The 27,633-nt window shown below is 48.6% G+C and overlaps 1 protein-coding gene across 1 annotated transcript in view; it reads right to left on the bottom strand.

Moving 5' to 3' along the window:
• The window catches only part of LOC145337798 (dynein axonemal heavy chain 6-like), a 785,492-nt gene that overhangs the window by 73,753 nt on the left and 684,106 nt on the right, over positions 1–27,633 (bottom strand). Inside the window, exons 69-71 of the mRNA XM_080182651.1 lie at positions 8,915–9,030; positions 3,654–3,810; positions 1,942–2,152 (exon numbers count right to left, since the gene is read on the bottom strand). Coding sequence (XP_080038777.1) covers positions 1,942–2,152; positions 3,654–3,810; positions 8,915–9,030 — 484 coding nt within the window. The remainder of the gene's footprint in view (positions 1–1,941; positions 2,153–3,653; positions 3,811–8,914; positions 9,031–27,633) is intronic.

The following is a 27,633-nucleotide window of genomic DNA, read 5'->3' as shown; positions in this document are numbered from 1 at the left end:
ATCTCAGGTATTGTTCGATAAGGGGGTATACTCTCAGGTATTGTTCGATAAGGGGGTATACTCTCAGGTATTGTTCGATAAGGGGGTATAATCTCAGGTATTGTTCGATAAGGGGGTACAATCTCAGGTATTGTTCGATAAGGGGGTATAATCTCAGGTATTGTTCGATAAGGAGGTATACTCTCAGGTATTGTTCGATAAGGGGGTATAATCTTAGGTATAGTTCGATAAGGGGGTATACTCTCAGGTATTGTTCGATAAGGGGGTATAATCTCAGGTATTGTTCGATAAGGGGGTATAATCTCAGGTATTGTTCGATAAGGGGGTATACTCTCAGGTATTGTTCGATAAGGGGGTATAATCTCAGGTATTGTTCGATAAGGGGGTATAATCTCAGGTATTGTTCGATAAGGGGGTATACTCTCAGGTATTGTTCGATAAGGGGGTATACTCTCAGGTATTGTTCGATAAGGGGGTATAATCTCAGGTATTGTTCGATAAGGGGGTATAATCTCAGGTATAGTTCGATAAGGGGGTATAATCTCAGGTATTGTTCGATAAGGGGGTATAATCTCAGGTATAGTTCGATAAGGGGGTATAATCTCAGGTATTGTTCGATAAGGGGGTATAATCTCAGGTATTGTTCGATAAGGGGGTATACTCTCAGGTATTGTTCGATAAGGGGGTATACTCTCAGGTATTGTTCGATAAGGGGGTATAATCTCAGGTATTGTTCGATAAGGGGGTACACTCTCAGGTATTGTTCGATAAGGGGGTATAATCTCAGGTATAGTTCGATAAGGGGGTATACTCTCAGGTATTGTTCGATAAGGGGGTATACTCTCAGGTATTGTTCGATAAGGGGGTATAATCTCAGGTATTGTTCGATAAGGGGGTACACTCTCAGGTATTGTTCGACAAGGGGGTATACTCTCAGGTATAGTTCGATAAGGGGGTATAATCTCAGGTATAGTTCGATAAGGGGGTATAATCTCAGGTATTGTTCGATAAGGGGATATAATCTCAGGTATTGTTCGATAAGGGGGTATACTCTCAGGTATTGTTCGATAAGGGGATATAATCTCAGGTATAGTTCGATAAGGGGGTATAATCTCAGGTATTGTTCGATAAGGGGGTATACTCTCAGGTATAGTTCGATAAGGGGGTATACTCTCAGGTATAGTTCGATAAGGGGGTATAATCTCAGGTATTGTTCGATAAGGGGGTATACTCTCAGGTATTGTTCGATAAGGGGGTATAATCTCAGGTATTGTTCGATAAGGGGGTATAATCTCAGGTGTAGTTCGATAAGGGGGTATACTCTCAGGTATAGTTCGATAAGGGGGTATAATCTCAGGTATTGTTCGATAAGGGGGTATAATCTCAGGTATAGTTCGATAAGGGGGTATACTCTCAGGTATTGTTCGATAAGGGGGTATACTCAGGTATTGTTCGATAAGGGGGTATACTCTCAGGTATAGTTCGATAAGGGGGTATAATCTCAGGTATTGTTCGATAAGGGGGTATAATCTCAGGTATAGTTCGATAAGGGGGTATAATCTCAGGTATAGTTCGATAAGGGGGTATACTCTCAGGTGTAGTTCGATAAGGGGGTATACTCTCAGGTGTAGTTCGATAAGGGGGTATAATCTCAGGTGTAGTTCGATAAGGGGGTATACTCTCAGGTGTAGTTCGATAAGGGGGTATACTCTCAGGTGTAGTTCGATAAGGGGGTATAATCTCAGGTATTGTTCGATAAGGGGGTATAATCTCAGGTATTGTTCGATAAGGGGGTATACTCTCAGGTATAGTTCAATAAGGGGGTATAATCTCAGGTACAGTTCGATAAGGGATTATACTCTTGGGTGTAGTTTAATAAGGGGGTACACAGGCACAATCTGCTCTCCCACCAGCTGCTGGGGTGAGGTTAGTTGGACTCACGATTGTATAATGTTCTGAAGAGTTGGCATGAAGTAGGCAGCCAGCTGGCAGTTCTGGAGGAAGACCCATCGTCCCTTGTGGATCTGGGCTTTGTTGATCAAATCCTCGGCAATGGGTCCCTGTCCCCGGCCCAGGGACACCATATCGAGGTGCTCAGTGCCCCCACGACATTCTTTCGCAAACCGGAGCACCTGGCTGACAGGATCGGTACCTGGAGAGACATAACATCAGCGCAGCTTCACAATCTTTGATATGTATTACCTGTGTAGTCACAGACAGAATCCAGCCAGAATGTGATGCGGATTCAGTATCTTACTTCACTACAGATCTCATAATTGGTTCAGCTTCCACTCTCCTGATCAGTTTCGAAAATCAATACCAAAATATTGAGATTTGTGTGTTGTGTTGTGCTGTGTGTGTTCTTGGTGAGGATTGGAGAAAGCTAGCACGAGGGGGCATAGCTTTAAATTAAGGGGGGGTAGTTACAGGACGGATGTCAGGGATAAGTTCTTTACCCAGAGGGTGGTGAGGGATTGGAATGCCCTGCCTGCTGCAGTTGTAAATGCGCCTAGTTTGGGGGCGTTTAAGAGATCCGTGGATAGGTTTATGGATGGTAAGGGTTTGGTTTAGGTTAGAGGGTCATTGTTTTTTAACTGGTCGGCGCAACATCGTGGGCCGAAGGGCCTGTTCTGCGCTGTAATGTTCTATGTTCTATATCTCACTATCAAAAAACTCATCAATAACATTTTGGTCATGATAACTGCACTGTGCAGCTGGCCAATCCTCACCAAGAACACACACAGCACAACACAACACACAAATCTCAACACTTTCAAAACAACCTCCACAATTCAGAACCTCGCACTCAACTCTGCACATTTCAGAATGGGGGAAAACGCTGCCAGAGGCACACAGCGGGCAAATAATATAACTTATATCTCCCCATACACCCCCCTCCCTCACACACTGACACCATCCCTCTCTCCACACACCCCTCCCTCACACACTGACACCATCCCTCTCTCCACACCCCCCTCCCTCACACACTGACACCATCCCTCTCTCCATACACTCCTCCCTCTCTCCACACACCCCTCCCTCACACACTGACACCATCCCTCTCTCCACACACCCCTCCCTCACACACTGACACCATCCCTCTCTCCACACACCCCTCCCTCACACACTGACACCATCCCTCTCTCCACACCTCCCTCCCTCACACACTGACACCATCCCTCGCTCCACACACCCCTCCCTCTCTCCACACACCCCTCCCTCTCTCCACATCCCCCTCCCTCACACACTGACACCATCCCTCTCTCCATACACTCCTCCCTCACACACTGACACCATCCCTCTCTCCAAACCCCCCTCCCTCACACACTGACACCATCCCTCTCTCCAAACCCCCCTCCCTCACACACGCTCCTCCCTCACACATGCTCCTCCCTCACACACCCTTCTCCCTCACACACCCTTCTCCCTCACACCCTTCTCCCTCACACACGCTCCTCCCTCACACACGCCTCTCCCTCACACACGCTCCTCCCTCACACCCGCTCCTCCCTCACACACGCCTCTCCCTCACACACGCTCCTCCCTCACACCCGCTCCTCCCTCACACGCTCCTCCCTCACACATGCTCCTCCCTCACACACGCTTCTCCCTTACATTCTGATACTATCCGTGTGTGTGTGATATTTCCTTACCTGGGGACAGGAGGAATATCAATGGTGTGCAGGCATCAGTCTCATCAAATGCGTCTTTGAGGTGGACCGCAGGGCTTGGCAGAAAGTCAGGTCCCAGTTTCTGTGCGACAAAGTCCCTCACTGCAGCAATGAGGCACTCTGGCCTCAGAATCTTTATCTGGTTTAGACAGAATATTGTGCACATCAATAAGAAACAGACATTGTATCTTCCACTAACACATATTGTGCTGGTTGGAGTCATTCCTCATATAAAGGAAGATGTTTTTGGAGGACAGTCGTGGGGGCTTCTGGGCTTCACTGCAGGAGTTCCTCAGGTTGGTGTCCAGAGCAATGTTCATCTCCAACAGGAGAGGATCTAACCATCGCACACTGACAGTCATCTCCAACAGAAGAGGATCTAACCATCGCACACTGACAGTCATCTCCAACAGGAGAGGATCTAACCATCGCACACTGACAGTCAACTCCAACAGGAGAGGATCTAACCATTGCACACTGACAGTCAACTCCAACAGGAGAGGATCTAACCATTGCACACTGACAGTCAACTCCAACAGGAGAGGATCTAACCATTGCACACTGACAGTCAACTCCAACAGGAGAGGATCTAACCATTGCACACTGACAGTCAACTCCAACAGGAGAGGATCTAACCATCGTCCACCAACACTCAAAAGGCTTTCCCATCACTGAATCCCCCACTTTATCAGGGATAGGCCGGGTACGGGTTCCGATCAGATCAGCCATGACCTTATTGAATGGTGGAGCAGGTTCGATGGCCTGAATGGCTTTACTCCTGCTCCTTATCTGTATGTCTCCACGTTAGCAGGAGTGTTCACCTGACCAGAGTGAGATTCTGAGGTGGTGGGGCCAGAGGGGTAGGGCCTGAGGGGGTGGGGTCAGAAGGGTGGTGTCTGAGGGGGAAGGGCCTGAGGGGTGGGGCCTGAGGGGATGTGGCCTGAGGGGGAGGACCTGGGTGGGTGAGGCCTGAGGGTGTAGGGCCTGAGGAGGCAGGGTCTTAGTGTGTAGGGCCTGAGGGGTTGGGTGTAGGGCCAGAGAGTGTAGAGCCTGAGGGAGTGTGGGATGAGGGGGTGGCGACTGAGGGGGCTGGGGCCTGAGGGGGTGGGGCCTGAGGAGGCAGGGCCGGAGGGGTCAGGGCCTAAGGGGGTGGGGGCGGAAGGGCCAGGGCCTGAGGGTGTAAGGCCTGAGGGGATGGGGCCTGAGGAGGCAGGGCCTGAGGGAGTAGGCCTTTAGGAAGTGAAGTCTCAGGGTGTAGGGCTTGAGGGGCTGGGGTCTTAAGGGGAGTACCTGAGCTATAGAGCCTGAGGGGGGTATGGCCTGAGGGAGGTAGGGCCTGAGAGGGTGCAGTCTGATAGGGTGTGGCCTAAGGGATTGGGGCCTGTGCAGTGGGGTCTGATGGGGTGGGCCTGAGGAAGTAGACCATGAGGGAGTTGGGCCTGAGGAAACAGGCCCTGAGTTGGTTGGACATGAAGGTGTGGGGTCTGAGGGATGGAAATGGAGGGGGAAGGGCCTGAGGGAGTGGGATTGAGGGTGTGAGGTCTGAGTGGGAGGGGCCTGAGGAGGTAGAACCAAAGTTGATGGGTCTGAGGGTGTGGGGTCTAAGAGGTAGGGCCAGAGGGGATGGGGTCAGAAGGGGGTGGAGCCTGAGTGGGTGAGGCAGGAGAAGGGGCATTGCGGGTGAGGGGAAACCACTGCATACACTGCGATCGTTGGGGCAGGGGGGAGATCACTGTCTATAGCAGTGATCAGTGTGGGGTGATGGGGAATGGGGGCTGCTGTCTCTCTGTAACAGTGATCAGTGTGGGGTGATGGGGAATGGGGACTGGTGTCTCTGTAACAGTGATCAGTGTGGGGTGATGGGGAATGGGGGCTGCTGTCTCTCTGTAACAGTGATCAGTGTGGGGTGATGGGGAATGGGGACTGCTGTCTCTCTGTAACAGTGATCAGTGTGGGGTGATGGGGAATGGGGACTGCTGTCTCTCTGTAACAGTGATCAGTGTGGGGTGATGGGGAATGGGGACTGCTGTCTCTCTGTAGTAGTGATCAGTGTGGGGTGATGGGGAATGGGGACTGCTGTCTCTCTGTAGCAGTGATCAGTGTGGGGTGATGGGGAATGGGGACTGCTGTCTCTCTGTAGTAGTGATCAGTGTGGGGTGATGGGGAATGGGGACTGCTGTCTCTCTGTAACAGTGATCAGTGTGGGGTGATGGGGAATGGGGACTGCTGTCTCTCTGTAGCAGTGATCAGTGTGGGGAGATGGGGAATGGGGACTGCTGTTTCTCTGTAACAGTGATCAGTGTGGGGTGATGGGGAATGGGGACTGCTGTCTCTCTGTAGCAGGGATCAGTGTGGGGTGATGGGGAATGGGGACTGCTGTCTCTCTGATGCAGTGATCAGTGTGGGGTGATGGGGAATGGGGACTGCTGTCTCTGTAACAGTGATCAGTGTGGGGTGATGGAGAATGGGGACTGCTGTCTCTCTGATGCAGTGATCAGTGTGGGGTGATGGGGAATGGGGACTGCTGTCTCTCTGTAGCAGTGATCAGTGTGGGGTGATGGGGAATGGGGACTGCTGTCTCTCTGTAGCAGTGAATAGTGTGGGATGATGCTTCCACATCCTTCTGGTAGTGTGGTGACCAGAACTGCATGCAATACTCCAAACCCAACCTAATCAAGGTTCTATATAGCTGCACCATTGTTTCCCAACTCTTGTACTCAGTGCCCCTGCTGATGAAGGCAAGCATGCCATCTGTCTTTTTAATCACATTGACCTCTTGTATTGCCACTTTTAGGGAACTGTGGACCTGCACACCCAGATCCCTCTGGTTACTAATTTCCTGTAGGTTCTGCCATTTACAGTATAATCACACCTAAATTTGATTCTCCAAAATACATCACTCACATTTGTCCGGATTAAACTGCATTTGCCGTCTCTGTGTCCAAGTCTCCAATCTATCAATATCCTGTTGTATCCTCTGACAATCCTGGGCACTAACAGCAACTCCACCAATCTTTGTGTCATCTGCAAGCCTACTGATCAGACCCCCACATTTTCCTCCAGACCATTTATGTATACAACAAACAACAGAGGTCCCAGCACTGATCCCTGCGGAACACCACTAGCTACAGATCTCCATTCTGAAAAACACCCTTCCACCGCTACTCTCTGTTTTCTTTGACCTCGCCAGTTCTGTATCCACCTAGCCAGCCCACTCCAAATCTCATGTGATTTCAGTTTTTGTCCCAGTCTGCCATCTTCACAGAGCTGTTAGCACTGCTGCTTCACAGCTCCAAGGACCTGGGTTCGATTCCCAGCTCGGGTCACTGTCTGTGTGGAGTTTGCACATTCTCCTCGTGTCTGCGTGGGTTTCGTCCGGGTGCTCCAGTTTCCTCCCACAGTCCAAAGATGTGCGGGTTAGGTTGTTTGGCCATTCTAAAATTGCCTCTTAGTGTCCTAAGATGCTTAGGTTAGCGGGATTAGTGGGTATAATATGTAGGGATATGGGGCTCAGGCCTGGGTGGGATTGTGTTCGGTGCAGGCTTGATGGGCCAAAGGGCCTCTTTCTGCACTGTAGGGTTCTATGATTCTATGATATGGGACAAATGCCTTACTAAAATCGATATAAACTATATCCACAGCCCTTCCCTCAACAATTATCTTTGTCACCTCTTCAAAAAAACTCAGTCAAACTGATGAGACCATGGCCTTCCCTGTACAAAACCATACTGCCTGTCACTAACTAGTCCATTTTCCTCCAAATGTGCATATATCCTCTTCCTCAATATCTTCTCTAAAAGCTTCCCCATCACAGACACCAGGCTCACGGCATATAATTTGCTGGATTATCCCTGTTTCCTTTCTTAAACAACATTGGCTATTCTCTCGTCCTCTGGAATCTTGCCTGTGGTCAAAGAGGATTTCAAATGGCGTTCAAGTGGCCAGTGGATAGGCATATGGATAACATTGGAATAGTTTAGGTTAGAGGGTCATTAGATTGGTTCCACTGGTCAGTGCAACACCGAGGGCCGAAGGGCCTGTACTGCGCTGTAATGTTCTATGTTAATGCCCCAGCTATTTCTCCCCTTGCCTCCTGCAGTAATCTGGGATAGATCCCGTCCGGCCCCAGCAACTTGTCTACCTGAATACAATTTAGGATGCTCACATCTTCCTCCTTTGATTTATAGGCATTCTCTAGAGTGTTCACACACGTACTCCTGACCTCAACATTGTCATGTCCTTCTCCTTGGTAAATTCTGATACACAATACTCATTAAGGATCTCATCACTTCCTGTGGCTCCGCACATAATTTCCCTCCATTGTCCATTGAGTGGGCATGCTCTTTCTCTTGTTACCCTCTACCCACAGGCATCCTCAGTGGACGAATGGTTACTATTGGGGTGACACAGTAAGAGTGGTTCGCACTGCTGCCTCACAGTATCAGGGACCTGGGTTCGATTCCCGGCTTGGGACACTGTCTGTGTGGAGTTTGCATGTTCTCCCCCTGTCTGCATGGGTTTTCTCCGGGTGCTCTGGTTTGCTCCTACATTCTGAAAGACATGCTGGTTAGATGCATTGACCCAGACAGGTGCCGGATTGTGGTGATTAGAGGATTTTCACAGTAACTTCATTGCAGTGTTAATGTAAGCCTAGTTGTGACTAATAAATACTATCACACAAAGTTCCTTGCCTGATGTGGAGAACATCCCTACTGGGCTCAGAAACCGCTTTAAATGCACTTTGCAGTGACAAAGCTATTTCAGTTGTTCTCTTCATGTCTTTTCTGGATGATTATGTTGTTCAGACCACACACCAATGTGGCTCTCAACATTTCATTAAGAGATGACTCAAAGTCACAAGTTTTTGAAAAATTTTCGCAATCTAGCCAAAAATGCTTTCCTCCTCCTCAGGGTTTGTCTTCCCCTAAATGCCTTGGTAGCTTTACCCCGAGTCCGTACACTACTGAAAACAAAATATATAAACACAAAACACTGCAGACGGTGCAAATCTGAACTGAAAACACAATGTGCTGTTAATACTCAGATATTAATGGGGGAGGGTAAAACATGACTGATCTTCACAAGTGATTGGATTTATTAGTAAATATCACATTTGTACTCCCTGATTTTACACAGCTAACAGTCGTGAACATCTTGCCACAGCTCGTTACTGCCTTGTCCATTCAATCATCCTTCACCAATTACATCCCAGTTCCTCTGGGGATGAAGAATAAAACTCTTACCAATATGAGGCACTGGAAATCACTCAGTAATTCCCAAGGGAAGACAGTTTCTTGATCTTGGATACTCTGCTCGGACGGACTGAGGTCAGACTTGTCGTTGATATCTGAGATTGAACCTACGCAACACAGGGGTGAAAATGGGGAAAAGCAGTGAGAACATTGAACAACACTGATTCCGCAGCCAGACAAATTGTTTAGGATCTCACCATTCACAGCAGCAACACCCAAAGCAGATACAGCACCATCACTGTGTACCAGCACCACCACTGTGTACCAGCACCATCGCCATCACCGTGTGCCAGCACCATCACCGTTTACTAGCACCATCACTGTGTACCAGCACCACCACCATGTACCAGCACCATCACCGTGTGCCAGCACCATCACCGTTTACTAGCACCATCACTGTGTACCAGCACCATCACTGTGTACCAGCACCATCACTGTGTACCAGCACCATATACCAGCACCATCACCATGTGCCAGCACCATCACTGTGTGCCAGCACCATCACCGTTTACTAGCACCATCACTGTGTGCCAGCACCATCACTGTGTGCCAGCACCATCACCGTTTACTAGCACCATCACTGTGTGCCAGCACCATCACCGTTTACTAGCACCATCACTGTGTGCCAGCACCATCACTGTGTGCCAGCACCATCACCGTTTACTAGCACCATCACTGTGTGCCAGCACCATCACCGTTTACTAGCACCATCACTGTGTGCCAGCACCATCACTGTGTGCCAGCACCATCACCGTTTACTAGCACCATCACTGTGTGCCAGCACCATCACCGTTTACTAGCACCATCACTGTGTGCCAGCACCATCACTGTGTGCCAGCACCATCACCGTTTACTAGCACCATCACTGTGTACCAGCACCACCACCATGTACCAGCACCACCACCATGTACCAGCATCATCACCATGTACCAGCACCATCACCATGAGCCAGCACCATCACTGTTTACTAGCACCATCACTGTGTACCAGCACCACCACTGTGTACCAGCACCATCACCGTGTGCCAGCATCATCACCGTGTGCCAGCACCATCACCATGTACCAGCATCACCACCACGTACCAGCACCATCACCGTCACAGTGTACCAGCACCATCACCATAACCAGCACCATCACCGTGTACCAGCACCATCACCGTGTGCCAGCACCATCACCATGTACCAGCATCACCACCACGTACCAGCACCATCACCGTCACAGTGTACCAGCACCATCACCATAACCAGCACCAGCACTGTGTACCAGCACCATCACCATATACCAGCACCATCACTGTGCGCCAGCACCATTACAGTGTACCAGCACCATCACCATATACCACCACCATCACCGTGTACCAGCACCATCACCATGTACCAGCATCACCACCACGTACCAGCACCATCACCGTCACAGTGTACCAGCACCATCACCATAACCAGCACCATCACCGTGTACCAGCACCATCACCGTGTGCCAGCACCATCACCATGTACCAGCATCACCACCACGTACCAGCACCATCACCGTCACAGTGTACCAGCACCATCACCATAACCAGCACCAGCACTGTGTACCAGCACCATCACCATATACCAGCACCATCACTGTGCGCCAGCACCATTACAGTGTACCAGCACCATCACCATATACCACCACCATCACCGTGTACCAGCACCATCACCATGTACCAGCATCACCACCACGTACCAGCACCATCACCGTCACAGTGTACCAGCACCATCACCATAACCAGCACCAGCACTGTGTACCAGCACCATCACCATATACCAGCACCATCACTGTGCGCCAGCACCATTACAGTGTACCAGCACCATCACCATATACCACCACCATCACCGTGTACCAGCACCATCACCATGTACCAGCACCATCACCGCGTACCACCACCACTGTGTACCAGCACCATCACCATGTACCAGCACCATCACTGTGTATCAGCACCATCACTGTGTACCAGCACCATCACAGTGTACCAGCACCATCACCGTGTACCAGCACCATCACTGTGTACCACCACCACCACTGTGTACCAGCACCATCACCATGTACCAGCACCATCACCGTGTACCAGCACCATCACTGTATACCAGTACCATAACAGTGTACCAGCACCATAACAGTGTGCCAGCACTATCACCATATACCAGCACTATCACCATATACCAGCACCATCACTGTGTACCAGCACCATCACTGTGTACCAGCACCATCACCATCTGCCAGCACCATCACTGTGTACCAGCACCATCACCATATACCAGCATTATCACCACATACCAGCACCATCGCCGTGTACCAGCACCATCACCATGTACCATCACCATCACCGTGTACCAGCACCATCACCATATACCAGCACCATCACCGTGTACCACCACCAGGGTTATGGGGAGAGGGCGGGAATGTGGAACTGAGCCACGACAGATCAGCCATGATCTTATTGAATGGCGGGGCAGGCTCGAAGGGCTGGATGGCCGACTCCTGCTCCTATTTCTTATGTTCTTATGTACCAGCACCATCACCGTGTACCACCACCTTCACCATATACCAGCACCATCACTGTGTACCAGCACCATCACCATGTACCAGCACCACACCATATACCAGCACTATCACTGTGTACCAGAACCATCACCATATATCAGCACCATCACCATCGCCATATACCAGCACCATCACCATATACCAGCACCACCACTGTGTACCAGCACCATCACCATGTACCAGCACCATCACCGTGTACCAGCACCATCACCATATACCAGCATCACCACCACATACCAGCACCATCACCGTGTCCCATCACCGTCACAGTGTACCAGCACCATCACCAGCACCAGCACTAGCACTGTGTACCAGCACCAGCACTGTGTACCAGCACCATCACCATATACCAGCACCATCACCGTGCACCAGCACCATTACAGTGTACCAGCACCATCACCATATACCAGCACCATCACCATATACCAGCACCATCACAGTGTACCAGCACCATCACAGTGTACCAGCACCATCACCATATACCAGCACCATCACCATATACCACCACCACCGTGTACCAGCACCATCACCGCGTACCAGCACCATCACAGTGTACCAGCACCATCACCGTGTACCAACACCATCACTGTGTACCACCACCACCACCACTGTGTACCAGCACCATCACCATATCCCAGCGCCATCACCGTGTACCAGCACCATCACTGTATACCAGCACCATAACAGTGTACCAGCACCATAACATTGTACCAGCACTATCACCATATACCAGCACCATCACCATATACCAGCACCATCACTGTGTACCATCACCATATACCAGCACTATCACCATATACCAGCACCATTGCCGTGTACCAGCACCATCACTGTGTACCAGCACCATCACCATGTACCATCACCATGTACCATCACCATCACCGTGTACCAGCACCATCACCATATACCAGCACCATCACTGTGTACCAGCACCTTCACCGTGTACCAGCACCACACCATATACCAGCACTATCACTGTACCAGCACCATCACCATATATGAGCACCATCACCACATACCAGAACCATCACCATATATCAGCACCATCATCATATACCAGCACCATCATCATATACCAGCACCATCACCATTTACCATCACCATCATCATGTACCAGCCCCATCACCATGTACCAGCACCATCGCTGCGTATCAGCACCATCGCTGTGTACCAGCATCATCCCCGTGTACCAGCACCATCACCGTGTACCAGCACCATCACCGTGTACCAGCACCCTCACTGTTTACCAGCACGATCACCATATACCAGCACCATCAGCATGTACCAGCACCATCACCATATACCAGCACCATCACTGTGTACCAGCAGCATCACAGTGTACCAGCACCATCACCGTTTACTAGCACCATCACCATATATAGAACACTACAGCACAAACAGGCCCTTCGGCCCACTAGTTGCGCCGATCACTTCTATACCTACTAAGCCATAGACCTATCTATAACCCCCAATCCCATTAGATCCCATATACTCATCCAGAAGTCTTTTAAAAGACCCCAGTAAGTTTGCCTCCACCACCACCGACAGCAGCCGATTCCATTCACTCACCACCCTCTGAGTGAAAAACTTACCCCTAACATCTCCTCTGTACCTGCTCCCCAGCACCTTAAACCTGTGTCCTCTCGTAGCGACCATTTCAGCCCTGGGAAATAGCCTCTGAGAATCCACCCTATCTATTCCTCTCAATATCTTATAAACCTCTATCAGGTTGCCTCTCAACCTTTGTCTCTCCAGGGAGAAGAGTCCCAGCTCCCTTAACCTATCTTCATAAGGCATGCCTCGCAATCCAGGCAACATCCTTGTAAATCTCCTCTGCACCCTCTCAATAGCTTCCACATCCTTCCAATAGTGAGGTGACCAGAACTGCACACAGTACTCCAAGTGGGACCTGACAAGGGTCTTATAAAGTTGCAGCATTACCTCCCGACTCCTAAACTCAATCCCTCGATTAATGAAGGCCAGTACACCATACGCCTTCTTGACCACATCCTCCACTTGCGAGGCCGAGTCCTACGGACCCGGACCCCAAGATCCCTCTGCTCTTCAACACAGCTAAGACTCCTACCCTTGATATTGTACTCCTTCATCCCATTGGTCCTGCCAAAATGGACCACTACACATTTATCCGCGTTGAAGTCCATCTGCCACTTCTCCGCCCAGTCTTGCATCCTATCTATGTCCTGCTGCAACTTCTGACATCCCTTCAGACCATCCACAACACCACTGACCTTCGTATTGTCGGCAAACTTACTAACCCACCCCTCCACTTCCTCATCCAGGTCATTTATGAAAATGACAAACAGCAAGGGTCCTAGAACAGATCCCTGGGGCACTCTACTGGTGACCAAGCTCCATGCAGAAAAAGACCCATCCACAACCACTCTCTGCCTTCTGCAGGCAAGCCAGTTCTGGATCCACAAGACCAAAGCCCCTTGGATCCCATGCCCTCTCACCTTCTCAAGAAGTCTTGCATGGGGGGACCTTATCAAACGCCTTGCTGAAGTCCATGTAAACCACGTCCACCGCTCTTCCTTCGTCAATGTGTTCAGTCACATTCTCAAAGAACTCAACTAGGCTCGTAAGGCATGATCTGCCCTTGACAAAACCATGTTGACTATTTCTGATCATTCTAAACTTCTCCAAATGCTCATAAATCTTGTCCCTCAGAAGCCTCTCCATCAACTTACCAACCACTGAGGTCAGGCTCACCGGTCGGTAATTTCCCGGGCTATCCCTGTTCCCTTTCTTGAAAATAGGAACCACATCCGCAATCCTCCAATCCTCCGGAACCTCTCCCGTCTCCATCAACGACGCAAAGATCATCGCCAGGGGCTCTGCAATCACTTCCCTCGCCTCCCACAGTATCCTGGGGTACATCCCATCCGGTCCCGGCGACTTGTCTATCTTGATAGAGTTTGATATATCTTGATATATGAGCACCATCACCATATACCAGCACCATCACTGTGTACCAGCACCATCACCATATACCAGCACCATTACATATACCAGCACTATCTCCGTGTACCAGCACCATCACTGTGTACCAGCACCATAACAGTGTACCAGCACCATCACTGTGTACTAGCACCATCACCATATACTAACACCATCATTGTGTACCTGTACCATGACTGTGTACCAGCACCATCAACGTGTACCAACACCATCACCATATACCCGCCCCATCACCATATACCAGCACCATGTGCTGCACATGCTCCATATACCAGTACACGCTCCACATACCACATACCCCATACACCACACACTCTGTATACCAGCACCATCACTATGTATCAGCATCCTCACCATATATCGGTTCCATCACCATTTACCAGCACCATCACTGTATACCGCACAAACCATATACTCCATATACCAGCACACACTCCATATACCATACACATTCCATAAACTGCACACACACCATATACCAGTATACACTCCATATATCAGCACCATCAGGATGAGGGTGAGAGGGGGGATGTAATAACTGGAAATGAGAAAATGGCTGAGGCATTGAACAGGTATCTTGTGTCGGTCTTCACAGTGGAACATAAGAACATAAGAAATAGGAGCAGGAGTAGGCCATCTAGCCCTTCGAGCCTGCCCCGCCATTCAATAAGATCATGGCTGATCTGAAGTGGATCAGTTCCACTTTCCCACTTTCTCCCCATAACCCTTAATTCCCTTGTCAGTCAAAAATCTATCTACCCGTGACTTAAATATATTTAGCGAGGCAGCCTCCACCACTTCAACGGGCAGAGAATTCCAGAGATTCACCACCCTTTGAGCGAAGGAGTTCCTCCTCAACTCTGTTCTAAACTGCTCCCCTCTTATCTTGAGGCTGTGCCCTCTAGTCCTGCTGTCCTTTCTGAGCGGGAAGAATCTCTCTACCTCTACCCTATCCATCCCTTTCATTATCTTATACGTCTCTATAAGATCCCCCCTCATCCTTCTAAACTCCAACGAGTACAGACCCAGTCTATTCAGCCTCTCTTCATAGTCCAACCCCCTCATCTCCAGTATCAGCCTAGTGAACCTCCTCTGCACTCCCTCCAAGGCCAAAATATCTTTGCGCAAGTGCGGCGACCAAAACTGCACACAGTACTCCAGCTGCGGCCTCACCAGTGCCCTGTACAGTTGCAGCAAGACCTCCCTACTTTTATATTCAATCCCCCTCGCTATGAAGGCCAGCATCCCATTCGCCTTCCTGACCACCTGCTGCACCTGCAGACTGGGTTTTTGCGACTCATGTACAAGGACCCCGAGGTCCCTCTGCACCGTCGCCTGCTGCAGCTTTTCACCCTTTAAATAGTAATCCCTCCTACTATTATTTCTACCAAAGTGGATAACCTCACACTTGCTAACATTATACTCCATCTGCCAGGTCCTCGCCCACTCGCTCAGCCTATCCAGATCCCTCTGCAGACTTTCCACACCCTCCGCACAATTTGCTTTTCCACTCATCTTCGTGTCATCAGCAAATTTCATCACCCTACACTCAGCCCCCTCCTCCAGATCATCTATATAAATGGTAAATAGCTGAGGCCCCAGCACTGATCCCTGCGGCACTCCACTAGTCACCAACTGCCAATCAGAATAGTACCCATTGATACCAACTCTCTGCCTCCTGTTAGACAGCCAATCCTCTATCCACGCTAACACCTTACCCCCGAGTCCGTGCACCCTAACCTTCTGAAGCAACCTTTTGTGTGGCACCTTATCAAACGCCTTTGGAAGATACAAATAACATGCCAAAAATTGATGGCAGGAAGCCATGGCAGGCGAGAACCTAGAAACTATCACGAAAGAGGTAATGTTGGGTGAAACTCGAACTGAGGACATGGCCTCAAAATAAGGGGAAGCAGATTTAGGACTGAGTTGAGGAGGAATTTCTTCACACAAAGGGTTGTGAATCTGTGGAATTCCCTGCCCAGTGAAGCAGTTGAGGCTCCCTCATTGAATGTTTTTAAGGCAAAGATAGATTGATTTTTGAACAGTAAAGGAATTAAGGGTTATGGTGAGCGGGGGGATAAGTGGAGCTGAGTCCACAAGAAGATCAGTCATGATCTTATTGAATGGCGGAGCAGGCTCGAGGGGCCAGATGGCCAACTCCTGCTCCTACTCCTATTCCTGCCCCTAGTTCTTATGTTCTTATCACCATATACCAGCACACACTCCATATCCAGCGCACACCCCATAAAACGCACACACGCCATATACTAGCACCGTCACCATGTACCAGTACCATCACCATATACCAGCATACAGTCCATATACCAGCACCCTCACCATATACAAGCACCATCAGCATATACCAGCACCATCACTGTGTACCAGCACCATCACTGTGTACCAGCACCATCACCGTGTACCAGCTCCATCACCATATACTGCACACATTCCATGTACCAGCACACACACTATGTACCGCACACTCCATATCTCCATATACCAGCACATGCTCCATATGCCAGTACAACTTCACATACCATCACACAATCTATTTACTATGTGCAATCCATACACCAGCACATCTCCACATGCCAGCATACACACACCATATACCACACACATTCCATATACCTCACACACTATATATCAGCACATGCTCCATATACTGCACAATCTATATAGCAGCACACACTCCATACACCAGCACACACACCATATACCCCGCACACATCACATAAAGAACAAGGAACAATACAGCACAGGAACAGGCCCTTCAGCCCTCCAAGCCTGCACCAATCATGTGTTCATAACTAAACCATCCATTTGTATCCCTCTATTCCCAGTCAGTTCATGTGACTATCTAGATAAGTCTTAAATGATCTTGGCATGTCTGCCTCAACCACCTTGCTTGGTAGTGTAGTCCAGTCCCCCACCATCCTCTGTGTAAAAAAACGTCCCCCACATATCTGTATTGAACCTTGCCGCCACTTACCTTGAACTTGTGACCGCTTGTGTTTCACATTTCTGACCTGGGTAAAAGCTTCCACCTTTTCACCCTATCTATGCCCTTCATAATTTTATACACCTCTATTAGGTTGCCTCTCAACCTCCGTCTTTCCAGGGAGAACAACCCAAGTTTGTCCAATCTCTCCTCATAGCTAAGACCCTCCATATCAGGCAACATCCTGGTAAACCTTTTCTCTACTCTCTCCAAAGCTTCCATGTCCTTCTGGTAATGTGGCAGCCAGAACTGGACGCAGTATTCCAAATGTGGCCTAACCAACATTCAATATAGCTGCAACATCATATGCCAACTTTTATACTCTATGCCCCATCCAATAAAGTCAAGCATGCCGTATGCCTTCTTCACCACCCTCTCCACCTGTGCTGCCACCTTCAGGGATCTGAGGACTTGCAAACCCAGGTCCCTCTGTGTGTCTATACTCCAGATGGTTCTGCCATTCACTGTATAGCTCCCCACTACACTGGATCTACCGAAATGAATCACTTCACCTTTATCTGGATTAAATTCCATCTGCCATTTCTCCGCCCAATTTTCCAGCCTATCTATATCCTGCTGTATTCTCTGACAATGTTCATCACTATCTGCAACTCCAGCAATCTTTGTGTCGTCCCCAAACTTACTGATCACACCAGCTACGTCGTCTTCCAAATCATTTAGAAATATCACAAACAGCAGAAGTCCCAGTACAGAGCCCTGCGGAACACCACTAGTCACAGACCTCCAACCAGAAAAAGACCCCTCCACTGCTACCCTCTGTCTTCTATGGCCAAGCCAGTTCTCCATCCATCTAGCTAGTTCACCTTTTATCCTGTGAGATTTAACCTTTTTCACCAGCCTGCCATGAGGGACTTTGTCAAACGCTTTACTAAAATCCATGTAGACGACATTCACGGCCCTTCCCTTGTCAATCGTTTTTGTCACCTCCTCAGAAAACTCAACCAAATTTGTGAGGCATGATCTCCCTCGTACAAAACCATGTTGTCTATCGCTAATGAGACTATTCTGTTCTAAATGCATATAGATCCTATCTCAAAGAATCTTCTTCAACAATTTCCCTATAATGGACGTCAAGCTCACCGGCCTATAATTCCCCAGGTTATTCCTGCTACCCTTCTTAAATAACGGAACCACATTTGCTATCCTCCAATCCTCTGGAACCTCACCTGTGTCCAATGAAGAAATAAAGATTTCTGTTAGAGGCCCAGCAATTTCATCTCTTGTCTCCCTCAGTAATCTAGGGCAGGTTGGTACTTGGAGCGTGGATTGGTACTTGGGACTACGATGTTGTGGCCATTACAGAGACATGGTTAGAACAGGGACAGGAATGGTTGTTGGCAGTTCCAGGGTATAGATGTTTCAGTAAGAGTGGGGAAGGTGGTAAAAGAGGTGGAGGAGCAGCATTGTTAATCAAGGATAGTTTAACAGCTGCTGAAAGGCATTTCGAGGGGGATCTGCCTACTGAGGTAATATGGGCTGAAGTTAGAAATAGGAAAGGATTGGTCACATTGTTAGGAGTTTTCCACAGGCCCCCAAATAGTGATAGAGATGTGTAGGAGGAAATGGCAAAGCAGATTATGGATCGGTGTGGAGGTCACAGGACAGTTATCGTGGGCGACATTAACTTTCCAAATATTGATTGGAACCTTTATAGGTCGAATAGTTCGGATGGGACACTTTCTGTACGGTGTGTGCAGGAGAGTTTCCTGACACAATATGTGGATAAGCCGACAAGAGGTGGGACCACATTGGACTTGGTACTGGGTAATGAACCGGGCCAAGTGTTAGATTTGTTTGTGGGACAGCACTTTGGAGATAGTGATCATAATTCGGTGTCTTTTATTATTGCAATGGAGAGGGATAGGGTCACACGGCAGGGTAAGGTTTATAATTGAGGCAGGGGTAATTATGATGCGATTAGGCAAGAATTAGGGAGCATAAGATGGGAACAGAAACTGTCAGGGAAAGGCACAAATGAGAAGTGGAGCTTGTTCATAGAACAAATACTGTGTGTCCTTGATAGGTACGTCCCTGTCAGGCAGGGAGGAAATGGCCGAGTGAGGAAACCATGGTTCACAAAAGAGATTGAATGTCTTGTCAAGAGGGAAAAGGAAGTGTGTGTAAGGACGAGAAAACAAGGTTCAGTTGGATTGCTTGAGGGTTACAAGGTAGCAAGGAAAGAGTTTAAAAAAGGGCTTAGGAGAGCTAGGAGAGGGCATGAGAAGTCCTTGGTGGGTCAGACAAACGAAAACCCCAAGGCTTTTTACCCTTATGTGAGAAATTATAGAATGATCAGGGTGAGGTTAGGGCCAGTCAAGGATAGTAGTGGGAACTTGTGCATGGAGTCAGAAGAGATAGAAGAAGCCTTGAATGAATACTTTTCTTCAGTGTTCACCAAGGAGAGGGTCCATGTTTTTGAGGATGAGTGTGTGAGACAGGCTGATAGGATGGAGGAGGTAGATGTTCTGAGGGAAGATGTATTCCCAATTTTGAAAAATCTGAGGGTTGATAAGTCCCCTGGGCCAGATGGGATATATCCTAGGATTCTTTGGGAGGTAAGGAATGAGATTGCAGAGCCTTTGGCTTTGATCTTTGGGACCTCACTGTCCACGGGGATTGTGCCAGAGGACTGGAGAGTGGCGAATGTTGTTCCTCTTTTCAAGAAAGGAAATAGGAATGACCTTGGCAATTATAGGCCAGTTAGTCTTACTTCGGTGGTCAGTAAGTTAATGGAAAGGGTCCTGAGGGATAGGATTTATGACCATTTGGAAAGATGCAGCTTAATCTGGGATAGTCAGCACGAATTCATGAAGGGGTAAGTCTTGCTTCACAAATTTGATTGAATTCTTTGAGGAGGTAGCTAAGTGTGTAGATGAAGGTAGAGCAGTTGATGTCATATGCATGGATTTTAGTAAGGCGTTTGGTAAGTTTCCCCATGGTTGGCTCATAAAGAAAGTAAGGAGGTATGGGATAGAAGGAAATTTGGCCGATTGGATAAGTAACTGGTTATCCCATAGAAGACAAGAGGGTGATGGTAGATGGAAAATTTTCAGACTGGAGACCAGTTACTAGCGATGTACGACAGGGTCCTCTGCTATTTGTGAGTTTTATCAATGACTTGGAAGAGGGGGCTGAAGGGTGGGTGAGTAAATTTACTGATGACACCAAGATTGGTGGAGTGGTGGATGAGGTGGAGGGCTCTTGTAAGCTGCAAAGAGACATTGATAGGATGCAGAGCTGGGCCGAAAAGTAGCAGATGGAGTTTAACCCTGATAAGTGCAAGGTGATTCATTTGGTAGATCAAATTTGAATGCAGATTACAGGGTCAACAGCAGGGTTCTGAGAAATGTGGAGGAACAGAGAGATCTTGAGGTTCATTTCCATAGATCTTTGAAAGCTGCTGCTCAAGTGGATAGAGCCGTGAAGAAGGCTTATAGTGAGTTCACGTTTGTTAACGGGGGGTTTGAGTTTAAGAGCCGTGGGGTTATGCCGCAACTGTACAGGACATTGGTGAGACCACATTTGGAATATTGTGTTCAGTTCTGATCACCTCATTAAAAAGAGGATGTGGAAACATTCGAGAGAGTGCAGAGAAGATTTACCAGGATGCTGCCTGGTTTGGAGGGTAGGTCTTATGAGGAAAGGTTGAGGGAGCTGGGACTTTTCTCTTTAGAGCGGAGGAGGATGAGAGACGACTTAATAGAGGCTTATAAGATGATGAGGGTGTTAGATAGAGTGGATGTGCAGAGACTATTTCCTCGGGTGGATGTAGCTGTTATTAGAGGGCATAACTATAAGGTTCATGGTGGGAGATATGGGAGAGATGTCCGAGGTAGATTCTTTACTCAGAGAGTGGTTGGGGTGTGGAATGCACTGCCTGCTGTGATAGTGGAGTCGGACACTTGAGGAACTTTCGAGCGGTTATTGAATAGGCACATGGATGACAGGAAGTGGGATAGCTTGATCTTGGGTTTGGACATAGATCAGCATAAAATGGAGGGCTGAAGGACCTGTACTGTTCTACATAGATGCCATCTGGCCCTGTGAATTTGTCTACCTTAATGCTTCCTAAAATACCTAACACTTCCTCCCTTGTAATTGTGATTTGTTCTAACGGGTCTACACAACCCTCTGAGATACTACCAATGAACATGTCCCTCTCTTTTGTGAAAAATATACCAGTAACACTCCATATACTGTACACATTCCAGAGACTAGATACCAGCGTGGTTGGGGGGAGGAAATCGAAATGAAGTGACTGGGAGAGAGGAGGTTAGCTCACAAATAGAGAGGGATTGTCAACAGTTTAAGAGGGAGGATAGACAGGTGATAGAGAAGGGGAGTGCTCAGACTGAATGTTTGAGATGTGTCTATTTTAACGCAAGGAGTGTTGTGAACAAAGTGGATAAGCTTAGAGCGTAGATCGCTGCTTGGAAATGTGATGTGGTGGCCATTACAGAGACTTGGATGTATCAGGGACAGGACTGGGTACTTCAGGTGCCGGGTTTCAGATGTTTCAGAAAGGACAGGGAGGGAGGCAAAAGAAGTGGGGGAGTGGCACTATTGATCAGGGATAGTGTCACGGCTGTAGAGAAGGTGGACGCTGTGGAGGGATTGTCTACGGAGTTTCTGTGGGTGGAAGTTCGGAACAGGAAGGGGTTGATAACTTTGCTGGGTGTATTCTATAGGCCGCCCAATAGTAACAGGGATGTTGAGGTGCAGATAGGGAAACAGATCCTGGAGAGACGTAGTAATAACAGAATTGTCGTGATGGGAGACTTTAATTTCCCAAACATCGATTGGAATATCCCTAGGGTAAGGGGTTTGGATGGGGAGGAGTTTGTTAGGTATGTTCAGGAGGGGTTCCTGACACAATATGTGGATAAGCCTACAAGAGGAGAGGCTGTACTTGATCTGGTGTTGGGTAATGAACCTGGACAGGTGTTGGATCTCTCAGTGGGAGAGCATCTTGGGATAGTGATCATAACTCTATCTCCTTTACAATAGCATTGGAGAGAGATAGGGTCAGGCAAGCTAGGAAAGTGTTTATCTGGAGTAAGGGGAAATATGAAACCATCAGGCAGGAAATTAGACGAATAAATTGGAGGGAGGTATTCTCGGCGAAATGTACCAAAGTAAAGTGGCAGATTTTCAAGGAATGTTTGTCTGGATTTCTGCATGACAACGTTCCGATGAGACAGGGAGGTTTTGGTAGGTTACGGGAACCGTGGTGCATGAAAGTTGTAACGAACCTAGTCAAAAAGAAAAGGAAAGTGTACAAAAGGTTCAGCGAGCTAGGCAATGTTAGGGATCTAGAGGAGTACACGGCTTGTAGGAAGGAACTTAAGAAGGAAATTGGGAGAGCCAGAAGGGGTCATGAGAAGGCCTTGGCAGGTAAGATTAAGGAGAACCCTAAGGCGTTCTACAAATATGTGAAGAGTAAAAGGATGAGATGTGAAGGGATTGGACCTATAAAATGTGAAGGTGGCAAAGTTTGTACAGAACCGGTAGAAATATCAGAGGTGCTTAATGAATACTTTACCTCGGTATTCATGGTGGAAAAAGATCTGGGACGTTGTACTGCAGGCTTGCAGCGGACTGAAAAGATTGTGTATGTGGATATTAAGAAAGAGGATGTGTTGGAGCTTTTGAATAGCATCAAGATAGATAATTCGCTGGGACCGGATGGGATGTACCCCAGGTTACTGTGGGAGGTGAGGGAAGTGATTGCAGAACCATCTTTGCGTCATTGATGGAGATGGGAGAGGTTCTGGAGGATTGGAGGATTGCGGATGTGGTTCCTATATTCAAGAAAGGGAATAGGGATAGCCCGGGAAATTACTGACCAGTGAATCTAACCTCAGTGGTTGGTAAGTCAATGGAAAAGATCCTGAGGGACAGGATTTATGAGCATTTAGAGAAGTTTAGAATGATCAGAAAACATCAGCACGGCTTTGTCAAGGGCAGGTCGTGCCTCACGAGCCTAGTTGAGTGCTTTGAAAATATGACTAAACACATTGACAAAGGCAGAGCGGTGGATATGGTTTATATGGATGTCAGCAAGGCGTTCGATAAGGTCCCCCATGCAAGGCTTATTGAGAAAGTGAGGGTTATGGGATCCAAGGGGACATTGCTTTGTGATCCAGAACTGGCTTACCTACAGAAGGCAGAGAGTGGTTGTGGATGGGTCTTTTTCTACATGGAGGTTGGTCACCAGTGGAGTGCCCCAGGGATCTGTTTTGGGACCCTTGCTGTTTGTGATTTTTATGAATGACCTGGATGAGGAAGTGGAGGGATGGGTTAATAAGTTTGCCAATGACACGAAGGTCGGAGGTGTTGTGGATAGTCTGGAGAGACGTCAGAAGTTGCAGTGTGACATAGATAGGATGCAAGACTGGGCGGAGAAGTGGCAGATGGACTTCAACCCGGATAAATGTGTAGTGGTCCATTTTGGCAGGGCAAATGGGATGAAGGAATACAATATCAAGGGTAAGACTCTTAGCAGTGTGGAAGATCAGAAGGATCTTGGGGTCTGGGTTCATAGGACTCTCAAATCGGCTTCGTAAATGGAGGATGTGGTTCAGAAGGCGTATGGTGTACTGGCCTTCATTAATCGAGGAATTGAGTTTAGGAGTCGGGAGGTAATGCTGCAACTTTATAAGACCCTTGTCAGACCCCACTTGGAGTACTGTGTGCAGTTCTGGTCGCCTCATTACAAGAAAGATGTGGAAGCTATTGAAAGGGTGCAGACGAGATTTACAAGGATGTTGCCTGGATTGAGTGGCATGCCTTATGAGGATAGGTTGAGAGAGCTCGGTCTTTTCTTGGAGAGACGAAGGATGAAAGGTGACCTGATAGAGGTGTATAAGATGTTGAGAGATGTAGATCAGGTGGATTCTCAGAGGCTTCTTCCCAGAGCTGAAATGGCTGCCACAAGAGAAAGACGAAGAGGTCACCTGACGAAGAGGTTAACCTCGAAAGCTTGTGAGTTTACTATCAAATAAATCGGTTGGACTTAAACCTGGTGTTGTCAGACTTCTTACTGTGTTTACCCAAGTCCAACACCGGCGTCTCCACATCATGGCACAAGAGGACACAGGTTTAAGGTGCTGGGGAGCAGGTACAGAGGAGATGTCGGGGTAAGTTTTTCACTCAGGGGGTAGTGAGTGAGTGGAATCAGCTGCTGTCAGTGGTGGTGGAGGCGGATTCGATAGGGTCTTTTAAGAGACTTTTGGATGAGTAGATGGGACTTAATAGGATTGAGGGTTATAGGTAAGACTAGTAGGTAGGGATATGATCGGCGCAACTTGTGGGCTGAAGGGCCTGTTTGTGCTGTAGTTTTTCTATGATTCTATGACTCTATATGCTCCTTACTCTGCATAATCCATTTCCCGCACACACTCCATGTACCGCACACAGAACAAATAACAGCACACGCGACATATACTGCACCAACACTCGATACACCAGCTCACACACCACGTACCCAGCACACTCCATATACCAGCAACATGCCTCCTCCTGTACATACTTCATATACTGCACACTCCACACACCAGCACACACACCACATACCCAGCACACTCCATATACCAGCAACACTCCTCCTCCTATACATAGTCCATATACCGCACATTCCATACACCAGCACACACACCACGTACACAGCACACTCCATATACCAGCAACATGCCCCTTCTCTTGTACACAAACCACATACCCTGTACACTCCATATACCAGCAACACTCCTCCTGTATATAATCCATATACTGCACATTCCATACACCAGCACTCACACCACATACCCGGCACACTCCATATACCTGCAACACTCTGTCTCCTGTACACACTCCATATACCCGGCACACTCCATACACCAGCGCACACACCATAGACAGCACCCACACCATATACTACACGCACACCATATACTGCACGCACACCATATACTGCACCCACACCATATACTGCACCCACAACATATACAGCACCCACACCATATACTACATGCACACCATATACTGCACGCACACCATATACTGCACCCACACCATATACTGCACCCACAACATATACAGCACCCACACCATATACTACACGCACACCATATACTGCACGCACACCATATACTGCACCTACACCATATACTGCACCCACAACATATACAGCACCCACACCATATACTACACGCACACCATATACTGCACCTACACCATATACTGCACCCACAACATATACCGCACCCACACCATATACTGCATGCACACCATATACTGCACCCACACCATATACTGCACGCACACCATAGACTGCACGCACACCATATACTGCACTCATACCATATACTGCACCCACACCATATACTGCACCCACACCATAGACTGCACCCACACCATATACTGCGCCCACACCATAGACTGCACCCAGACCATAGACTGCACCCACACCATATACTGCACTCATACCATATACTGCACCCACACCATAGACTGCACCCACACCATAGACTGCACCCACAACATATACCGCACCCACACCATATACTGCATGCACACCATATACTGCACCCACACCATAGACTGCACCCACACCATAGACTGCACCCACACCATATACTGCACTCATACCATATACTGCACCCACACCATATACTGCACCCACACCATATACTGCACCCACACCATAGACTGCACCCACACCATATACTGCGCCCACACCATAGACTGCACCCAGACCATAGACTGCACCCACACCATATACTGCACCCACACCATATACTGCACTCACACCATATACTGCACCCACACCATAGACTGCACCCACACCATAGACTGCACCCACACCATATACTGCACGCACACCATATACTGCACCCACACCATAGACTGCACCCACACCATATACTGCACCCACACCATATACTGCACCCACACCAGAGACTGCACCGACACCATATACTGCACCCACACCATAGACTGCACCCGCACCATATACTGTACCCACACCATATACTGCACCCACACAGTATACTGCACCCACACCATAGACTGAACCCACACCACCGACTGCACCCACACCATAGACTGCGCCCACACCATGGACTGCACCCACACCAAAGACTGCGCCCACACCATGGACTGCACCCACAACATATACTGCACCCACACCATATACTGCACCCACACCATATACTGTACCCGTACCATATACTGCACCCACACCACAGACTGCACCCACACCATATACTGCACCCAGACCATAGACTGCACCCACACCATATACTGTACCCACACCATAGACTGCACCCACACCATAGACTGCACCCACACCATAGACTGCACCCAGACCATAGACTGCACCCACACCATATACTGCACCCAGACCATAGACTGCACCCACACCATATACTGCACCCACACCACAGACTGCACCCACACCATATACTGCACCCACACCATATACTGCACCCACACCATATACTGCACCCACACCATATACTGCACCCACACCATATACTGTACCCGTACCATATACTGCACCCACACCATATACTGCACCCACACCACAGACTGCACCCACACCATATACTGCACCCAGACCATAGACTGCACCCACACCATATACTGCACCCACACCATATACTGCACCCACACCACAGACTGCACCCACACCATATACTGCACCCAGACCATAGACTGCACCCACACCATATACTGCACCCAGACCATAGACTGCACCCACACCATAGACTGCACCCACACCATATACTGCACTCACACCATATACTGCACTCACACCATTTACTGCACCCACACCATAGACTGCACGCACACCATATACTGCACTCATACCATATACTGCACCCACACCATAGACTGCACCCACACCATATACTGCACTCACACCATATACTGCACCCACACCATATACTGCACCCAGACCATAGACTGCACCCACACCATATACTGCACCCACACCATATACTGCACCCACACCATATACTGCACCCACACCATATACTGCACCCACACCATATGCTGCACTCACACCATAGACTGCACCCACACCATATACTGCACCCACACCATATACTGCACCCACACCATATACTGCACCCACACCATATACTGCACCCAC

This window comes from Carcharhinus amblyrhynchos, unplaced genomic scaffold (genome assembly GCF_965287045.1).
Source record: "Carcharhinus amblyrhynchos unplaced genomic scaffold, sCarAmb.v2.hapA scaffold_76, whole genome shotgun sequence".
Classification (NCBI taxonomy): Eukaryota; Metazoa; Chordata; class Chondrichthyes; order Carcharhiniformes; family Carcharhinidae; genus Carcharhinus; species Carcharhinus amblyrhynchos.
Note: the sequence above shows the minus strand (reverse complement) of the source record. Positions and strands in the feature narration are given on the sequence as shown.